General features: G+C 59.0%; 1 protein-coding gene across 3 annotated transcripts in view; it reads right to left on the reverse strand.

Moving 5' to 3' along the window:
- GSE1 (Gse1 coiled-coil protein) overlaps positions 1-20,856 on the reverse strand; it is a 387,016-nt gene extending 366,160 nt beyond the window's left edge. For 2 of the 3 annotated variants that reach the window (XM_032853821.1, XM_032853820.1), the window contains exon 1: positions 18,707-20,841. In XM_032853821.1, coding sequence (XP_032709712.1) covers positions 18,707-20,575 — 1,869 coding nt within the window. In that variant the 5' untranslated portion in view covers positions 20,576-20,841. Of the gene's footprint in view, positions 1-18,706 lie in introns of all 3 variants that reach the window. The other variant, XM_032853822.1, reaches the window with a different exon arrangement.
- Between the last annotated feature and the right edge of the window lie 124 nt (positions 20,857-20,980).

Consider the following 20,980-nt stretch of genomic DNA (forward strand, 5'->3'; position numbering starts at 1 on the left):
CTTCGTGGAAAAAGAAGTTCATTGTGGTCCCTGTCACATGTAGACCTGAGGAGAGAGACTGAGACCAGCCCCAGACCAGCTAGCTGGGGGACATTAGGCAAACTGTTAACTTCTGAGCCTCAGTGTTCTGGTCTGTGAAACAGAAGCCCACAGCCCAGCACCAACATGTTTCGGATCTAGCCAGTCCGGGTTTTCAGCTCACAGCTGCCGCAGAGACCAGTGGGATTACAAGTCTAAGAACAGCAGCGAAGCGTAAACGTGACTTTTTTTTCCCCAGAGTAATTCAGGGATGTGGGGTCAGAATGCCTGGACATGAAGCCCAGCTCTGCTGCGCCCTGGCAGGCTGGTCCTGGCCAAGGCCTTGACCCTGAGCCTCACTTCCTCCCTGTAAAATGAAACAGGCCACACAGACACAAACACTCACAGAGAGAGCACACACAGACACACACACACACAAAGATACCCAGACACACACACTCAGAGACATACTTACACAGAGACACACACAGGCACACACACGCATAGATACACACACAGGGAAAGAGAGACACACAGACACATGCATACAAGTACGTATAACACCGGGGATTGTGTCAAGGTCAGTATCCTGCTGGGGACACGGTCCTATGGTTACGCAAAATGTCACCACCGGGCTAACGACGCAAAGGGTACACAAGCTCTCTGTCTGCTCTTTCTCACAGCTGTACGTAAATCTATGACGACCTCAAAATGAGTTTTTTTTAAAGGAAACAGACTCACACCTACAGCATGGGGCCAGCACAGATACTCAAGGGGGTGAGTTTATCACTCCCTCTGGGCTGCCGCCCCGCCCAGTGGGTGTTCAGCAAACAAACCTTCAAGAATGGAGTGGGCGGAAGAGAACACAGAGCATGTCGTGGGTGCTCAAGAGTTTTCCCCATTCTTTGGAGAAAGCCTTGAGAGCCCAGAGAAATGCACTCCTTGAGGCTGGTTTGCTGGGGACACCATCCCTGGGGGGCTCCCGCGGCCCCACAGCAGCTGGAGCGGGGTGGGGAGCAGGTAGCAGGCGGGCAGAAGTATTCTCGTTTGGGAAAGCATTTATTCCTTCCCAGAAGGGTGGAGGTGGCTTCCAGCCCCAGCCCAGGTGTGAGCTGGGCTGCTCCCACCGCTGCCTGCCGCCTCCTGTCCTGGTCCTTTCCGACAGACGGCCGGTCCAAGCACGCCGCTCAGAGGCTGCCAAAGACCGTTTCTTCCTCCTGGTCTCACACCCCTCAGGCCACTTACTGCACAGGGCAGCAGGAAGGCTCGGAGAGCCACTGCCCCCCGCCCCCCGGGCTCCCCGCAGCCTCACGAGGCAAGGCCGGGGCAGTCCAGGAGGTCACTCAGTAGGAAGCAAAGGGTGGGAGCTGGGGCGGGGGACAGGCCCAGGGTGGAGGCCTCCCAGAGGCAATTGAGGTTCAAGAAGGCTTACTGCAGAGCTGTCCCTACCTGGGAAAATCCAGAAACAACCTGGGTGTGGGGCAGCAGGTGACCAGGGGTTGCTATGTAGTCAATAAAACTCCTTTTTCTCCAAGGATGGGCAGTGCAGGAGGAGTCTGGGTCAAACGGCTGGTGCTCTACTCTTAAACGTTCTGACCTGCCCACGCTTCCGTATGAACGCCGCTACTATCCCACTTTCCAGATCGGGAAATCACAGCACAGAGAGGTGATGTGACTAGCTCAAGAACACACAGCTAGTGAGGGGTACAGCCCAGATCTGAACCCAAGCATCTTGTTCCACCGTCCCCAGTCTTAAGTCCCACTAGGAGACAAGCACGACACCCCACATGGAAACAGCACATGGTGTGGCCGCACCCACAGTAGGGCGTGCACGCACGCGCCTGCGCACAGAGACCACGGCTGGAAGCTCCGGCTTTCGCAACGACAGGGAACTGTTCTCACTTCCTTTCTGGCTCTATCGTCAGAGTTTCCAGCACAGAACAAGTGAGACTTCAAGCAGAGACTCAAGACCGTCCGGTAAGCCGCCCCGATACCCTTGGTGCCGCCTCCCCCCGTCTTCCCAGGCATGTTCCCCCCAACACCCACACACGCTCTGGAAACGTCGGGGGCTCAGGCCTTCCAGGCCACCCTGTCACACCCACGCTAGGAGCCCGTCGGGAGCTCGAGGGGATCTTCTCTGGCTAACACGTGTCTGTAGTTCCAGGGCAGGACCCACAGCTCTGTTCTGCTGGAAGGTCTCCTTGGCACCCAGCGGCGAGGGGGCGACCAGGGGAGGCGAGGCCCTTTTCCCTGGGAAGATATTAAAACGGTGCTTGTAACAACGTTGGGAAACGTTAATGCCGGGACACGAAGCAAGAGCAAGACGAACAGCCGTCCGGAGAGCTTCGCCTGCACTTAGGAGAAAGAAGGCGCAGACCATGCATGGGGGGAAACTGTGACGGTGGGGACAGGAGCTGTCTCTGAGCTGATGCTGGGCAAAAACGTCTCCTTTGCTCCTCCTCTGTACGTCCCACAAGCCCTCCAACAATCACGCAGTCGTAATGTAAACTTAACAGCCCTTCCTGCCAGGGACTATGCCAAGTGCTTTACACGCACGAACCCCCCCCAACCCGTCTTGGAGGCTGATCCGATCACAAGTGTTTTACAGATGGAGAAACTAAGGCACCGAGAAGGAAAGTTACTTGCTCAAGACCACACAGAAAGTGCTGGAGCTGGGATCCATCCCTTCCAAATTGGAAAGAAAAAAAAAAAAGGGTGTGTGTGTGTGTGTGTGTGTGTGTGTTAAAATCCTATTTTGATACAGGGGCTCAAGAGTGGAAAAGAACTTTAATATTTACTGAATGTGTCCGGATATAGAAACGTGCCCACCCGCCCTGCTCCCCGTTGAAAAGCAAGTCACACGTGAGATTCCCCCGGCGCTGCCGGTGGGAGGCGGAGACTCTGTGCTGGAAACAGCCTGTCGGGTCCCTGGATGGCTGAACAGGGTTAGGACCAGACCCAGCCATGCCGGTCCTAGGTAAACACCTGAGAGAAAAGAAATACTTCGACGCAAAAACCTGGGTGTGGGTGTTCACAGCGGCATTCATGGCAACAGCCAAAAAGGGGCAGAGACAGTTCAAATGTCCACTGGCAGATGAAGGGACCAAATGCAGCAAATCCACACGCCAGAATACCACTCAGCCGCAACGGGGGGCGAGGCGCCCACACCCGCTACCCCGCGGCTGGACCTTGACGATGCTTGACGAAGCTAGAGAAGCCGGACACAAGAGCCTACGTGTCGCACAGTTCCATCTACAACAAGTGTCTAGAACAGGCCCATCCAGTGATACAGAGTCGTGAACATCAGGGACTTGGGGGGAGGGGAGGACGGGGTGTCTTTCAGGGGTGATGCAGAATGTTCTACGATTAGACGGTGGTGATGGTTGCTCCATTCTCTGAGTATAATACGACCTCTGAATTGTACCCTTCAGAAGGGCACATTTTAGAGCAAATTATATCCCAATAAAACTGCAGTTAAAACAACTCTTTTAAAAAAGGGGGAGCCTGGGTGGCCCAGTCGGTTAAGCGCCCAACTCTTGATTTCGGCTCAGGTCACGATCTCAGGATGGTGAGATCGAGTCCCACCTCAGGCTCTGTACTGGGCACGTAGTCTGCTTAAGATTCTCTCTCTTCCTCTCCCCTCCTCTGCACCCACCCCCAAAGACAGATAAATAAATAAACAGAATGCCAACTCCTATAGGAAAAAACCTCCCATGGCTCAGAGGGGTAGCACCAGAGATGGAGGGGCGGTAGGCTCACAGAAGGATGCTGTCTGCCTCACCCCCATAAGTGCCCTCTTTGTACCCCGGGTCTGGGGATCTCATGGCCCCTCAAATCGTGAATGCAAACAGATCAAGATACCTGTGGCCAGAGGGACAGCCTTGGCTGATGAAGCGGAGAGGTCCCAGGACACCAGCATCCTGCCTCAATCTCTGAACAGTGCCCCAAGTTCAAGGGTGAGTCCCTTCCCCTCCCAGGCCACAGAGTCTTTGACAAAGTGAGGGCTTTTGTGCTCAAGAATCTCTGCTTCCTCCCAGTTCTAGGATTCTGAAGGGACACTCTTGAGATTTGCCATAAATGCAAAGACAAAAGAAACAGAAGTTTCAATCACGGTTATAGATAAAATATACTTCAATGCAAATTCTATCTGTGTGACAGATAAAATATACATCATAGCCTGGGAGGGACACAAACCTTCTTACCAGTGAATACTTTGTATAATAAGAAATGAAACATGACATTCCTAGGTGCTTATGTCCCAAATAAGAGAGCCACCAATACATTAGAGAGAGCCGTCATTCCTCTACAGTCTGTGGTTCTAACATAACGCAGTTTTCTCATTGGCATTAACAAACGTTTAAGTCTAGTATCTGTCTTACTTATGCAAGGCTGGATAAAGCCTCCCCAGGCACAAGGACACACCACCTTGACTACCACAGAGGTCACAGGGCAGGCGGACAGACAGAAACCGCTCTCACTTCCACTGACAACACAGAGAGAGGAGTTCGGACATGAAAAATGTTCCTGTAAGCACTAATAACCTGGAAAAAGCCCAGTGGTCTCATGAACATTTCATCTTGTCTTACAAAAAAAAAAAAAAGCAAGAGAGGGTTCAGGCGCAAAAGATGTTACATTGCAAGGGCAAATGGGCTGGTTAAAAAACTTGTAAAAGGCACAGTCTCTTAAACATAAACCTTTTAGGAGATTGGTCAAACTGATAAACCCCTAGCTAGGTGGTCAAGAAGAAAACGGGAAGGCACCAATGACCAGTAGCACCCAAGAGGGGGCATCACTACAGACCTCACAGACATTAGAAAAACACTAAGAGAGTATTCTAAAGAAGTGATGCCCATTAACTTGACCACCAGGATGAAAACGGTAAGGTCCTTGAAAAACATTAATTACCAGAACAGACTCTAGAAGAAACCTCACAGGAGAATTCATCCTCGGCACATCAAGACAGTGGCCAAGTCTCTTATCCATCAAAGAGCGTAATTCAGGGAAAGGTTACTGACTGGAGCTGGTTTTTAGGTGTGGACAAAGCTGGTTTGTGTTGGCAGAGATGTCTCCTAGAACTTTTATTTATGGCGGTTTTTGAAAACTTATACTCAATGCCATCTTAGTTGCTTCTCTCGCCGCCCCCCAGCCCCCTGCTCTTATCTTCTCTGAGACTCAGATCTTGCCAACAGTGCTTCTGCCAGCTGTGGTGCTCCTCAGGAATGCCACAGCCATGGACCAGCGAGGAATCAATACATAAAAGAAAAACCAGGGGAGGGTCAAAGGATTCCAAATTCCAATTTCAGCTACTTTCTCTATCTAGTGGGAGAGACAGGGCACACGCATGTGAGGCACTCCAAAGACCACATGGGACCACAAATAAGAAAGTGATAATTTATTAGCAAGTGTGAAACAGCTGCATACAGAGAAGTGCCTAGGGCAGCCAGGAGCGAAGAGAACCTTCGGCTGGCAGAAGTTAGCAGAGAAGACCTCCTAGAGCAGGAAACAGGCAGAAGAGTGGAAGAAAGAACAGGTGTCAAGACATAATGACGGGAACAAGTGTGGCGTTCTCAAGGAATAATGAGGGGCTGGCTCGCCTGCACAGTGCTTACGAGTCTGTGTACAGGTAAGTGCACCTGTAACAGTGGCTTTTTACTTTTGGGGGACATACAACCTGGTGAGAGTTACTGATCTTCTCCCCAGAAAAATGCATCCATGCATCTGATTTTGCATGAAGTTTTGAGGGTTAAGAAATGTGCACATGAGAATGGGGATATAGTACTTTTGATAACAGTGGGTCTTTGGAAATTCTCCTAACTCGACTCTACAATGTCCCCCTTCCTGAGACCTGTCTCCAACAGGGCCCCTCCTGGTTCAGCCCGTTCCACTAACAGGATCCAGACCCTGTGTGTTTGAGGTCCACGGCTCAGCTCTCTGGAACGCAGAGGACTGGGGAGGTAATTGAATGACAAATCACAAAAACAGTTAAGAGTCAACATTTACGGAGCCGGTGCTCTGGGCCAAGCCCCGGGACACATACGCTACTGTGATTCTCACGTAACGCCCCAGACAGACAGACAAGCAGTCAGGTGGCACATGCCTGCTAATGCCACCAAAGGCCAACATGGGTGTTCTCAGGGCCCGGAGTCCCGGGAAGGACCATCCACCACTCACCTCTCAGATGAACGCGGGGAGCCCAGAGAAGGAATGAGGGGAGCTGGGGTCCCAGGTGCTCTGGGCTCTGCTTCCGGGTTTCCCATCCCCCACACTGCCTCCTCTTGGACAACGGAGGCCACGGTGGGTGGCGATGGTCATTTTGAACGGGGTCTGGATTCTCTGCAGCGGCGCCAAGGCTCATGGGAGATTAACCAGGGGCTTCTGCTATGGGCTATGCACGGCCCCAACTGGGGCTCACAGGGCCAGGCGAGGGGCGCACAGCATGTTCATCCCGGGGGACCTGGAGGCTGTGAGTGGCGCCTTAGGTTCCTCCCTCCCTTCCCTCCTCTGCTCCCACTGACTGGTCACCACTTCCGGAGTTCTGCCAGCTTGCTCGGCCCTCCACGAGGGACTCTGCCCGCTGACATCCCTAGGACGGAGGTCCTGAGGTTGTCCTGGTATATGGGTGAGGGGCGTGAGGCTCAGAGCGGGAGAGTGACGTGCGGAGGACCACACAGGGAGCGGGGTGCCTACAAGATGTGACTCCAGATCGCCAGTAGCCAAACCCACCACGTGCTCCAGACCACGGACCAGTACGACCCTCCCAGCGTCCTGGGTCTCCCCGTCGGTCTCCGAGAAGTGACACGGTGCTTACTACAGCTTTCGGACGGATGGCTGGTTGGCGCACACGAGACAGAGCGGAGCAGCCCTTCTGAAGGGGAAAAATCCAGGAGGCAGGTGTCCGATGTCCTTGTCTCTCTCTCCGGAGCAGAAAGGCCCCCAGGCCTGCAGGGCTCTCAGCCCGGTGGGCAGGTGCCCAGACCCTCCCTGGAAGGGGCGGGCAGAGCCTGGCCCTGCTCCCAGCCCTCCCCCCCAGCCGGGGCCTTGGAGCTGCATGGCTGGCAGCTTCTGCTGACACCGTGTTCCGCCGGATTCCGGCCCTGGGGCCACTGCAGCCAGAATCACGAGCGATTCCGTCATGCCCCCTGGGGCCCAGAGCCAGCGTGTCAGCGAGACTGCTCCCTGCATCCCAGCCCTGGACCCAGAGGGGACAGAGGTGACAGCCATCCATCTCAAGGGGCAGGGCTCCCTCCCGGCCCTGGGTGTGGCTGGGTCGCTGCACTGGACCCAAGTAGGGTCCGGTCCCACTCAAGGGGACCAACCTTGTGGAGTCCCTGCAAGGTCACCAAGGGGACCAGCAGGAGAGACGAGTGCCGACTTCCCTAACTCACAGGGTCGGGAAGATAACGTCTTGCCAGCATTGAATGCGTGGCCACTGTCACTGCCGCTACTGATTGCCATTACCATCACACACGTGTCCCTGCGTCTCATGGAACCCAAGGCCCAGACTCGGCTCCACACGGGAAGCTTTCTGCTCGTGGTCCTGCCTGCCACGTACTCTGCTTCCCTGGCTCTGCAGCGTCTGGCACACAGTAGGGGCTCCGGGAAACCCTGCTGGGTAGACCCCCCCACCACCCTGGCTGATGCCCTCTATACACCCGCAGCAAAGGCGCCCCCTTCTGTGTCAGTCCCCCATACACACATCTCCTAGGCAACGCCCCCCCCCAGGATCCCTGCAGGGCCCCAGAGTTTCCCAGAATGCCCCGGGAAGGCAGAGGCAGCTCTTCCCCGGAACCGGGGAGCTGGCAGGCCCCCAGCCAAGAGTCCCCAAGGAGCTCCAGACCGTGGGCCTGGCTGGGGTGAAGCCACCAGGAGGTGGATTGGGCTCAAGTTCCAAAAGGCCCCCATAGAACAGGGAAGCCAGGGAGCGGGGAACATTTCTCCTGCCTCCCAGAGAAATGCTTTCTCCGTGGGAGGACTCAGAAAGTCTGCCCAGCACACTCGGAGCAATCTCACCAAACGGGGTGGGGAGGGTTAGGAACTCCAGAGCAGAGTCTGGCGAGAAGTTTCCAGAGTGTGTTCCAAGCAGGCTCAGCTGAGCTCCCGTAGGCTGCAGGCCAGATGCCGGGCTCCTGGGGGGTCCTCTGCTGAGGGCGGGCGGGGACACGGCTCTGGCCGCCCGACAAGGATGACATCAAAATGCAGGCACCCAAAAAGTTACCAGGAAGGGGCTCCTCTCAGACCCAGTGCCCCAAAGCAGCTGCTGGGGCAGAAAGAGCAGCCCCTGCCCCTGCCCCTGCCCTTGGCCCTGCCCCTGCCCTGACAGGTGTGAGGCTCTGAGGAACTCACTTCCAGCCGGTGACCTCGGGAGCCTTGATTTTCAGATGGGGGGCACCCCAGGTAAGACAGACTTCCGGAGTTCGCCACACACAGAGGGGCGCACATCCCTGCGACGACAGGGCCAACCTGCCAGCAAGACCATCATAAATGTGCAGAAGCCCCCCCCCAATTCACGAAGTAATAAAAGCTGACCAAGTTAAGAGGGAGAAGGCACAAATCCAAACCATAGTAGCTACTAACACCCTCCCCCAGGGAGCGTGGTGCGGCGAGCACGCACTCGGCCAGGAGCACGAACACCGGTGGGTGGGGGGGAGGCGGGGAGGGCGCCAGGGCGAGCATGTGTGTGCTGTGAGAGGAGGGGACTGGAGGGAAGAGAGAGGACCTGAAGGAGTGTGGGAGATAAGGTGAGTGTGCTGGGGTGTCGGGAGGATGCGGGGGCCCCTGAAGGGGGCTGGGGGATGTCAGAGGAAGAAGGGCGCTCCCGACCGCCCCAGCTCTCATGCCATCCTCGGGGACCCGCTGCCTTCCGGTGCAGCCGGCCTCCAGCAACACCCATCTCCTCCTCCTGCCTTCCTGGGGGCCCACCCTAAAGCCAGTCCTTAAAACCCCTGGAGAGAGGTCAGGCTCATCCAGTCATCTGATAAGCGACAACTTAACGGGCAAGCCAGGGTCAGCGTCGCCCGTTAATGGGAGGCGATCAGCAATCACGCAGCGTGGGAGCTCACTACACCAGGCTCGCCATCGCCCCACCCGGTTTTGAAAAGACAAGAAAAGCTCTTGCTGCCTCGAGAAGAGAAGGAGGGTCCCGCCACCAACCAAGCCTCTTGCTCATACACAGAAGGTGGGGAAAGAGGCTGCTGGGGGACAGCCTGATACTCCGCCACCCCTGTCCCAGGGCCTGGTTTCTCTACGGCCGGGCCGAGGGGACAGTGGCCAGCTTTCGGACCTGGCTGGGGATGGGCAGGTCCGCTGGCAAACGCTCAGCTCGTGCACAAGAGGGGAAATGCGTGCCCTTCTCCGCAGCAACACCCAGGCCATGGGCCCGTGGAACAGACTGAGCATCTGCAGGGCCAGTGGCCCGGGGACACACAGCCCACCTCACCCCATTCCCCCGGGGGCCCCCAGGGCCCAGCTGTGTTCAGCAGGGCTGGCAGTCCCTAGGCCCCTGGGGCAAGCAGCTGTATGAAAGGAGCATAAGGCTGGGCTCTGAACACTCCAGGCCTCCCTCATGCAGCGGCCCCAGGATGTCGCACAATCACACAAAAGAAAGAACAGCGCACGACTGTGAGAAAGGCCCTCTGGAAGGAGGACGGCAATCCTGAAGAAACGCAGCCACTCAAAGGAGTCAGATTAAAGGAGCCGGTGCTGCAGCCAGGGGCGACCCAGGCTCTCAGGCCCTCGGAGCCTCTGCTGCCTGAAGGCTCCTCCCGACCTCCCTGGTCTCAGTGCCCCCTGGGCTGCAGTCCCCAAGGTCCCCTGTCCTGCTAGGCTCATGCCTGCCTCCCGCCTGCCTGTGGCCAGCCCATCAGAAGCCACACAAGCCTCTTAATCTCCATCTGCGAGCCCTCGTCGGGAAGCCGGAGCCGAGGTTTACAGGGCCAGGACGGCCTATAACACACCGCTGCCGTGCGTCAGTGCTCTGACCGCTCCCCAGTCCTCCAAGGCCCTTGAAGGAAGCTGGTCTGGGATACCCACGGCAGCCTCCTGTGGCTAAAGCAGGACGGGGCTGGATAAAGGTCAGGTCCCTGGCAGCCCTGCACCATCTCCAGGAAGGGTCGCTTCACCCCAGGCAAGGGGGACAGGGACAGGCCCCGTAGAGCCAGACCACCCTGTTCTCACGCGGCGGCCCAGCCCCACCATTTGCTGTTAGTAATTTGATCCCAACTTCCAATGGGGCTCCTGCCACCTCCCCACAGGGCAGTTCACCCCACCCTTCACGGTCAGGGGAGTAAGGGACAGCCTGGGGAGGAGGCTGGCATCTTAGCCAAGGTCTCCCAGTTAGCTGGTGGCAGGAGAGCCAGTGACAGGACCCACTGGGGTCCTGGGCTGATGGCCCATCGGTGGGCAGCTGCAGGAAAGGGAGCCACGAGGGTCAGTGGGACCCAGAGGGAGAGGCAAGCTGAACCTAACTTATGGCGAACTTCCATCTGCTCCAAGTTTTCTATCACAAACACATAAGATTTTTCATGTAAAATACAGAACAATCAGAAAATACCTTTAAAACACTGAAGTTTCTTCCTACGGTGTCACCAACTGACAGGCAACATCCAAATAACACATGAGGAGGATAAAAAGTGGACATTTTGAAAATGGCATTACCGCCACATAAATCCCCAAGGATGAAGATTTCTCTAGAGTCAACACTTACTTAAATCCTACCCATTTGTAGGACCTCCATTGGTGACCCCCCTCCTAGGCAGCCTTCCCTGACTCCCATTCCCCTCCAGGCCAGGCCCTGGCTGAGCCCTCAGCCCTCCCAGTGCTGAGCCGTACACTCCACGTCCACCAAACGTTCCCCCACCCCACGTGGCGGCACCCGGGCATCTCACGCTCCCCGCCGCCTGGCATCCTGGCAGGGTGCAGCACAGCAGTTTAACTCTCCTCTCTGGGCTCTCACCCAACAGACCGCCAGGGGGGGAACAGGAGCCCCCAGACGTTCCTGCTCCTGCCCAGGGTCCCAGCATGCCTGCCCTGACTTACCTGAGCTCAGTTCTAATGGTGACCGCTGCGCCTTCCATCTGAGGCTGCCGGCATCACCTGAAGGAAACCCAGCCCTACAAGGGTTTCCATGCCGGGTTCCACACCAACCCGGCTGGTGGCAGAGAGCAACAACTCAGGGCTGGGGCGGCCAGTGCTGGGCAAGGAACCTGAGAGCCACCAGACTCGGCCAAGCCAGACCTCGCCGTCGGGGCCTCCTCCATGCAGCCTCTTAATCCCGCTCCAGCCCACGCAGCCAGAAAGAGGAGATGGCTACAGCTTGGCAGGTGTGCAGAAGGCAAGGGGCTTGGCCACTCATCCACAGTCCGCTCCCATCTTACAGACAGAAAACTGAGACCCAGACAGGGGAGAGTCTTGTCTGAACCCACTGTGAGTGCAGACACCAGAATCGGGGCTTCTGGTTTCCTGGGCTGGAGGCAGAGTGAGTCTAAGGCCCCAGAAGCAAGGGCACCCACTTCCCGATCCTTACAAGACACCCCTTCTCCCAGAGAGAAGACTGACCCCCATCTTCCAACACCAATTCGGCATCTGGAGACCCAGGCTGGGAGGTGCGGCTTTGGTCAGTGAGCAGAAAAAACCACCTAAGCCCTGCGGTGTCCTTAAAACCCCCAGGGGAAAGCAGAACCCAAAGGGTTAAACAGAATTTCCGGATGACCCCGTAATTCCGCTCCCGGGTATCCACCCGGGAGAAATGCACAGAAACAGAAAGGAAATTCGTGGTTGCTGGAGGTAGAGGGACAGGCAGTGACCACGCCAGGCATGAGGCTTCCTTTGGAGGGGACAGAGACGCTCTGGAGGAGACAGGGCTCGGGGCGGCACAACTCTGTCAACACACCAAATCTCATGGAATCATAGACTCTAGAACGATGGATTCCATGGTGTGTGAATGACATCTGCACTGAAAACCACGGTAAACAAACACAGTGTCTTGTCAAGGTCAGGGGCAGGAGGCCTGCCTGACCGGCCCCTCCTTGCCCCCTGGCACCCCAGCTTCCTCATCCCAAGGGCCGCACCTTAGGCCCCTGCCCAGACCGTCCTCCTGGCTCAGGGGACCACTCCCAGCTGCCCACCTCTCCCTGGCCACTCCGACCCCTGTTTCAGCCCCTCCCTGCACACCATCGGGTTTACTCAAGGGCTGGACCTCGATGCGCAGAACGGTGCCTAGGACACAGCAAGTGCTGAGTAAAGACAGGCAGAGCAAAGGAATGGAATCCTTTTCGTGACCATCACAGCTTCCAAGATAAAAGTCCCGAACTCCTGGGCTATGCTTACAATGGCTTCTATCAGCAGCTCTTACCCCGGTGCTAGAGTCTTCTAGAAGCTTTCAAATACCAGGGCCACCAGGACCACCCCTCAGAGATTCTGATTTAAAAGTCTGGGGTAGGGCCTGGTCCCTGGTATTATGACATCCACATTGATTTGAACCCACATCCCGTCACTGCCAACCACTCCTACAACATCAACCTCCTCCCACTTCAAAAACCTATTTAAGGGTCTCCAGCAAACCCCACTCCCCACATCCAGGCCTTTGCACATACTCTCCCCACCAGGAGCACAGGACTCCTACGTGGACCTGGCTGAGCCCTTCTCAGCCTTCAGGACATAGCTTAGATGTCACCTCCTCCAGGAAGCCTTCCCTGAACATACCAGTTTCCCATCCTCCTGTGAGCTCCCTGCAGACCCCAGCGCAGAACCCAACACACTGCACAATCACGCCCGGAGACTTTCACCACCCCCTCCCACATGAGCACCCAAGGGCGGGGCCCGCCCAATTCCACACCACTGGCACGAAAACATGTGTTGAGCTCATGGGCAGAATGTGTGGCTCTCCAGGTGTGTTTCCCCAGGGCAGCTCTGGACAAGGGCAGAAGCATGAGCAGGGATGAGAGGCAGAACTACAGCTGTGCCCCCGTCACGGGACTGCCAGAACTTCTTTCAAAACCTATACATCTAATTAGCTCGTATTACTGAAAAAATAACTGGCATACGGTGGCATTAGCTTATGGTCTTGGCGCTCCAGGTGTAGTGCTGCCCCCAGAACAGTGACCCATGAAGTTTTTCTGACCCTAACATGGGGCGGAATATCATGGTGTTTGGGGGCCCCCCACATTTCATCCTGAACTTAAAACCTAGACCCCATGAAAGGGGGAGACACTGAACAAGTCTGTGAGCGTCCAGGGACAGGATTCACAGGTGTGGGGAGGACCCCCCAGCGGGCCGCTGCCGCTCCGGACACCGCATGCTCGCTTCACTGGGGCTAAGGGAGGCGATCCTAAATGTTCTCCCCGCAAAACAAGAAAAGGAGCAACACGGTGAGACGGTAATGATCATTTTGTAACAGACGTACATATGTATCAAACCAACATGTTGTGTCTTAAACTCCCACAGTGTTATGTGTCCACCGTATCTCAATGCAGCTGGAAGAAATTAAAAGAAAATCAGGAAAACCTCGACCCCCGGAAGGCGCTCTCGCCTTCCCAACCTCACAGAAGAAACCGCCAGTCCGTGACTAGATGTTTTAGCACCAAGTCTGGACACGCTCAGCATCCTTCTCGCCGGTTCCAGCCGCCCACCAGACCTCACCGGTGGGATGCAAGCCGCCTGTGACCCCCGAAGACCAGACTTTTCACTTGGGCAGACGGGGAAACTGTGCGAAGGCCATGTGGCGAGTAGAAGCTCCTTCCATGACAGCCCATGAATGTCCCACCTGGGGCCACATGCCCATCGGAAGCCGAGTTCCCAGGTACTCTTCCTAGAGGGCCAAAGTGTCACCCCTTTCCACCATCCCGACCAGGCTACGGAGGCAGAAATGAACCCGAAATCCAGATGCGGGTACTTCCCCAGCCCAGAAAACGTGCCAGTGACACTGGCACGCCTGCCCACAGCTTACAAACCCTCCAAAGACAGTCACAGGGAGTTAACCTTCCAAGGGTAAGATCCCCAGAGACCTAAGCGGGGAAGGGGCGGGTAGGCGTGGAGTACTCAGGACTTGGCCTCCCTGCTGCCCTGCCCCTCCCTGCTTCCAGGGAAGGCTGAGTTCTGGAGACCTTCTGCCTCCACTTCCTCTTTCCCCGGTGTCCCCAGCCGCCTCCAGGTTTAGGACAAGGCCCGTCTGGAGAGCTTACTCCTCTGAGCAGATGGCTCCCAAATGGCCAAGAAAAGCCCAGCCCTCCCCTTGGAGGAGGTGGCGGGAGCTTGAGAAAGTCCCAACGCCCAGTCACTTCCCACCTGCTGCTGGGAGAGGATGTTGGTGTCCGCCCAGCCAGGCGGCCCCCTCCGGCACCTTCTGGAAGTTTCCCCCCTCCATTTACCTCGCTTAGATGTCCCTGAGCCTGGCCCTGGGGAGGAGGGCTGCCAGGCCCGCCCCGAAGAGCAGGGAGCCGTGTGGGCGCAGAGAGCAGGGGAACACGGGAAACAGATGTGCGGGCCGGCCCTGACAGGCGAGTGATGACAGACGCTCTCGGCAGGCCTCAGATGTCAGTGTGGAGAAAAGAAAGGGGCCTCAGCAGCAACACCTGTTCTGGGCTCGAAGGCCAGCTCCAGGGGCTGGGCCGGGTGTCCCCACAGTGAGGGGCCGGGTGCGGCTAGGGAAACAGCTGCGCGCTCCATTACCCAGAGCGCTCCCCGGACAGATCACTGCAAGAGGGCAGGGCGGCCAGCCCAACCGGCACGCAAGGAAAGCCCATCCATCACGCCGCAGACCCATCGGGACGACCTGCAGCAGGAGGAGCTGCTGAAATCTGAATGCAGTGCTGCGGGGAGCAGAGACAAAGAGCGCCACTTAGCAGCAGGGCAGCAGCCGGGGGCGGGGGTGGGGTGCAGGGACTGGAGAGCAGAGCTGGCTGGGGCGGGGGGTGCTTTTCAAGCTAACTCCTGCCTCTCAGCTGCTCCGGAGGCAGGGGGAGGGGGTCACAGAGGCACGTGCGGGAAATTAGGACCATTCCCACCCCCTCCCCAGGGCACTGCCACCTTCACAGTGGGAGCCCCAGAGGGGACAGAAAGGCAAGAGAGAGAAGAGGCTGGAGACCAGATGCCAGAGCCGGACTCCTGGGTCCAGTGCCAGTCCTGCTGTTACTAGCTATGTGACCTTGGGCAAATTGCTTGCCCTCTCTGGACTTGCTTTTCTGCTAAGGAATGGAGACGGTGTCACCTCCCTGCACAGGCCCGCTGGGAGGATCCAGTAGGAGTGATACAAGGGAGGCATGGGGCACCGACTCTGTGACGCCATCATCATCACTATGTCCCCAGACGCTGTCTCAGGCAGCCTGGCCCACTGTGCCCCCATGCTCTGAAGGGAGGGAAACCCAGCCCCCTCCCAGCAGAAAGGTGGGGGCAGAGGCTGCAACAGCAGGTGGGAGCGAACCAGAGAGGCAACCCTAAGTTACCTGCCCCTCAGGGACAGAGAAAGGAATGAAGGTGTCCCGCATTCCGACTGTGCACCAGCCGCTCCCACTGCAAACCTTCCCCAGGAAAGATCACCCCTACCTCTCAGGTGCGGCGAGAAGGACAAGTCTGAGCCAAGGTCACCCAGCCAGCTCCAGCAGAAGGAAGACTGAAACCAGGGCTGGGTGAAGGCCGTGCCCTGGCGTTCCTCCTCAGGGAAGGGGTGCCAGGGCCCCGAGAGTGTGGGCTGCAGCCTGCCCTGCCCAGCACCAACACAGCCCTACGCCAGGTGCCAGCTCGGAGATGTGGGGGCTACGGGACAGGGCACACCCCCCTCCCCAGGAAGCAAGGAGTCCGGCTCAAGAGAAAAGCCGCAAACACAATCCCAGCGGAGGGTGTCAGTGACACCTTTCTCTCCTCCTTTCCCCGTGTTCTTTCATACTGTTTCAGGCTGATTCACAATGAACGAACGTGTACCAGGAACAACTGAGGCATCCCAGGAGGTGGCAGAGAGGAGGTTCCGGAACATGCCGTTCTGGCTCCGTGGTTTCCCGGTGGCCACCTGCCAAGGCCCCTAAGCCACTCCCCACCCCCCACCCGCTAAATCCTCAAACCACACACAGGAGACAGGCAGGACCCTGGAGCTGGATCCCACCGGGAGTGCCCCCACCAGCACTCACCCCCTGTACCCACCCTGGAGAGGGGGGCAGCCCCCCGGTCCCGATCTGCGGGAAGTCATGTTCTCCGCTGCCCCTGTGCCCCTCCCACTGACACTGAAGGCACAGCACTTGCCACCAGATCCCCAGCGTCTGGAACAGTGCCTGGCTCAGAGCAGGCGCTCCATAAACATTTGTTAAATGAATGGGAGGGAGGAAGGAAGGGCAGGAGGCTGCATTTCCGGCTTTCTACCGATCGTCAGTCAGGCTCTCCTCCAGGCAGGAGTGGACGCTTGTCCCTCCCTCCGGCTGCCGGAGCCTGGGAGCCGCACTGCTGCCTTCCCTGTGCCCCCACCCCCACCCCCGGCCGATGGCCTCACCACCCACCTGGATCGCTGCCACCGCCCAGCCCTGGGTGGACCTCTTCCCGGTGCGTTCCAACCCTTCTTTCAAGGACTTTTTCTCTCTCCCCTGTGCCTTTAACTCTGGAGTTCACTGCAACCTCGTTCCCCCCTCATCCCCGTGAGCACTCCTGCCTCCCCCGGCCTCCTCCGTGCCTCTTCTGCTGGACTCTCCCCCCCCCCCCCCCCCCGCCTCACTCCACTTATCTCCCAAGGCTACACCTCTCAGGGGGTGGATGGAATGGGGCTCAGGGGTGGAAGACCTGGGTGGAAAACCCACCTCTACTGGGTGTGTGACAGTCGCCGATGCCGTCAGACTTCTCGGAGTCTCAATATGCTCATTCTTAAGATGGGAATGACAGGACCTCATAGGAGCAAACGAAGTAACTTGCTTTAGAAACGGTGCACAAGTGAGGACGCCAGTCAGCCTTCCCGAATGGCATGCTGACCCCTTCTGGGCAGACACCAGCTTGCGTTTTCATCCCCACGGGGCTACGGTCCACCGACACCTTCCCAGCTGGACGCTTCCCTCCAGCTCCTCCTACCCGTGAAGCCCACACTTGGCATCTCATCAAGTCCTGATGAGTGAGTGAATCAACACAGGAAAACTCACCCCAGAGTGGATGTTCTGCAGAAAAGCACTCTGGCAAACCTCAGAGGAAGTGCTCCGACGACCCTGGGCGCCCCCATCACCAGGCCAGAGACCCCAGCCATTCTGCAGACCCAGAGCCATACAGAGGACTGACCCGTATCCCAGAATACCCTGCCCAGCACATGGGGTGGATGGGAGGGTCCCACCGTGTGCCAGACACTTGGCTTTCTGGACGCAGCTAGATGCCCAGACTGTTCACATACCTGGCCCTCCAGGGGCAGGCGATTCCGATCTCCACACCCCAGCCAAGGAGACCAGCCCAGGGAGAGGAAGACAGGATCACTCAGGCGCTCAGCGACCAAGAGAGAGGGCAGGCTTGGAAGCCAGGTCTGTCCTGCTGCAAAGCCAGGCTCACCTCCCAGTTCCGGCCCTGCCGGAAAGTGCACACTTCAGATACCCAGGAAGAGACCCACAGGAAAGACGGCCACAGGCTGCCAATGACAAGTTCAGTATCCATGGTGGGGAGCGATAGGTGCATCCATTTGGAGTGACAGGCCCACCAAAGCCCCCAGGTACATCTCTGTGGTCCAAAAGGAACACTGACAGAGAAGGAAGCCTGGGCAGAGCACAAAGGCCCAGGGCAAGCACAGGAGGGAAGCAGGAGGATGCGTCCACTTTATAGACGCAACCACCGTGAACCAACCCACGACCCAGGCATCTCCGCACGTGGGCACGCACACAGACAAGAGGCAGGCAGGACCAGAAGCCTCTCAAATGCATGAAACGATCATTCTGGAACAAATCAGAGACACTCTTCCCTGTGCACAGGGCCCTCGGCCGACCCCTCGCCAGTGGCTCCCACTACAGGCATCTCATGAAAACAAACCAGTTCCACCGTCTCTAGCAGAGATGCCCATTCATGGCCCCCCACGGCCATCACGGTGATCACAACACACCATCACCTCCTCCTGCCTCCTCCTGCACAGCTCGCTTGCAGAGAAGAAAGACTCTCTTCCCACCCACAACGTCTGTTTAGGCCACTGTCTCCCAGGTCCCAAACCCCCACGCCTGAAAATGTTTCCATCTGCTATGAAGCAACCTGAGCGTCTCAAAGAACCAGTGTGAACTTGGGGGGAAAGCTGCAGCAGCTAAGAGGGGCTGGCGCTCTAGAGAGGATAGGAGCCGCCACCTCTGCTGCCTCTCCTGCCGAGTGGGTAAGCGCAGGGACCTCCGGGTGACCTGCACGGCCGGACTCATTACCAATGTTATCAGGCGGATGACAGACGTGCCCCGAACTTCCTCTGTTTGATGGACTCCGCTGGAAACACACTCAAGTTCAGGCCTGAGCCTGCTGTTTGCAGCACTGACCTATTCTTCCACAAGACCACTCCTGCCCTGGTCCCCCCACCAACTCCATGTGTCTCCGGCTCAGCCAGGCCCACACAGTCCCCACGAGCCAGCCCGGGGGACCCCCGGGAGGGCACCTCCTGCTGAAACATATCACACAGAGTCAGCATGAGCTCCTCCCCCGCAGAAGAACAGAAAATAACAGGTCTTTCTTCCCTGCTGGAACCCCAGAGGCTGAAAAGAAAACCGCTGCTTACCTTCATCACCGCTGTCACTGGGGAGCTCCAACCTGCATGCCCCTGGCGGGTGAGCCCCGGGCCTGCACACACCAGGGTCCCGCACTCCACGCAGGCGCCAATGATCAGCTGCCGCCCGTCGTCCACCAGCAAGCTGTGGCTGGCTCGGAGGGTGTAGAGAAACAAGGGCAGCCGGGCCACCCGCACGGCCTTGAGCCCGAGACACCGCTTTTTCTCCTGCTGGCAAAAGAAGCACACGAACGTGTCCACTTGGTACTGCCGTGACCAGGGGCTGACGGTGTGGTGGGCGCTGCGGGCCTCGTGCTGCAGCCACTGGCCCAGCAGGTCGTGGTAGCAGAGGACGCAGGTGGCCACCAGGCCCGTGGAGTCGGCAGGCCGGGCACGCGGGGCAGGCGGGTAAACCGTGAGGAACGGGAAGAACGGCTCCTTCTCGCCCAGGCGGCTGGAGGGGTTCACGTTGAGCTGGAACTCCTTCCCGGGGCCCAGCTCGGCCCCGCAGGTGTAGCAGACGGACACCGGGCCGCCGCGGGCCGGGGCCGGTGGTTCCAAGACAGCAGGGTCTGAGGCCGAGAAAGCCTGGTGGTACCTGCCCAGGAACCCCTGCACAGAAGTGATAAGCTCGTCGTTCTGGCAGGCCCGGTACAGGGCCCAGACGTCCTCCAGGACGCTGAAGCACTTGGGGCAGCTTTGGACCTCACAGCGCTTGTTGGGGCCCCGGGCGTTGGGCGGACAGGGCAGGAGGCTGAGGAAGGGGAAATGCATGGAGCCCCGGGCACTGCCATTGAGGAGCCGGGAGGCCACTGCCCGGGCATCCTGGGTACAGTCCTCCCCACAGAGGTAGCAGGCCTCTGGCAGGGTCCCAGCTGGCGGGCCATCTTCCCTGGGGAGCCTCCTGCCCTTGGAGGCCATGCCGGGGGCATGGCTGTTCAGGGGCACCACGTAGAGCCGCTGCAGGACAGGCACGCTGGCCAGCTCAAAGCTCTGCCATTGCTGCATGAGCGAGGAGAAGCAGCAGGGGCACACCAGGGTGCTGCCCCCCTCGCTGATGGGCTGGGCCCCTGGAGGGGGGCTGTGCAGCCACAAGAAAGGGAAGAAGGGCGCCTGGGCCAGCTTTTCCTGCTTCTGCACGTGGATCTGGTGCTGCGAGGCCGGCGCCAGAGCCGACCCACAAATGTAGCAGCAAAGGCCCTCTGGTGGCGCAGCCCTGCTCTCCAGGGAAGCCCAGGGGACGCGGCCTGCGCTCTCCTTCTCTGGCAGGCCAGGCGGAGGCTGCTCCTTACGGTCCTCTTCCTCGCTGGTGATGTTGATGTCACTGTCCTCGGACATACAATAGCTCCCGCGGGTCTCCCCCCGCGGCCTGCTCTCAGGGGTCTTAGCGGCCCTGCCCGAAGGGACTCCCTTCATGCCGTCCGCAGGGGCCACCTGGACTGGAGGACCTTGCCAAGGATCCTGAATGCCCCTCAGGACGCTGGCCCGGGCCTCGGGCGCCCAGTGCCTCCCGGGGGCCTTCCGCCTGCGCCTCCCGCCGGTCTTGGGCTCGCCGTCCCCGCGCTGCTTCGAGGGGGCCCCCTCCTCCTCTTCCTCCACGTCGCCCTGTCCCGGAGGGGGTCCCGGCGTCGGCCTCCACTCCTGGCAGCGGCCCCCGCGAGGCCCGGGCCCCGGGCGGGGGCTGGCGGCGTCGCGCACGGCCGGCTCGGTCTCGGAGAGGGGATCCGTGTCCGACAGCTCCGACAGCTCGGAGTCCCGCGTCTCGTCGCCCGCAGCGCCGCCCAGCGCGTAGGCGACGTTCCACTCCCGGGGGGCCCCGGCGGCCCCGCGGCGCCCGCCCGCGCCCGCGTCGCACTGGTGCGGCCGCTTGAGCCAGTACATGCGCTTGTCCACCGGCGTGCGGGCGCGCTCGAACGCGGCCCACTGCTCGCCCAGGAAGCAGCGGCACACGGCGCACACCAGCACGCAGCCGTCGGCCGGGCACAGCTCGCGCGCGCCGGGCGCCGGCTCCTGCTGCTGCAGGAACGGGAAGAAGGGCTGCGCCGCGGCCCCCGCGCCCGCCGCCGCCGCCGGCTGCTTCACCTGCAGCTTCAGCTCCTTGCCGCGTCGGATGCCGCCGCCGCAGATGAAGCAGGAGAGCGGCGCGCCGCCCCCGCCGCCGCCGCCGCCGCCCGCCGCCGCCCGCTCGCCCACGGCTGCCATGAGCCGCTGCTTGCGGGAGAGCGGCGCCGGCCGCCCGCTCATGGCCGCGCCGCGTCCGCCCGGCCCCGCGCCCCGAGCCCCCGG

The sequence above is a fragment of the Lontra canadensis genome, unplaced genomic scaffold (assembly GCF_010015895.1).
Source record: "Lontra canadensis isolate GAN:19392208 unplaced genomic scaffold, GSC_riverotter_1.0 scaffold8, whole genome shotgun sequence".
NCBI lineage: Eukaryota > Metazoa > Chordata > Mammalia > Carnivora > Mustelidae > Lontra > Lontra canadensis.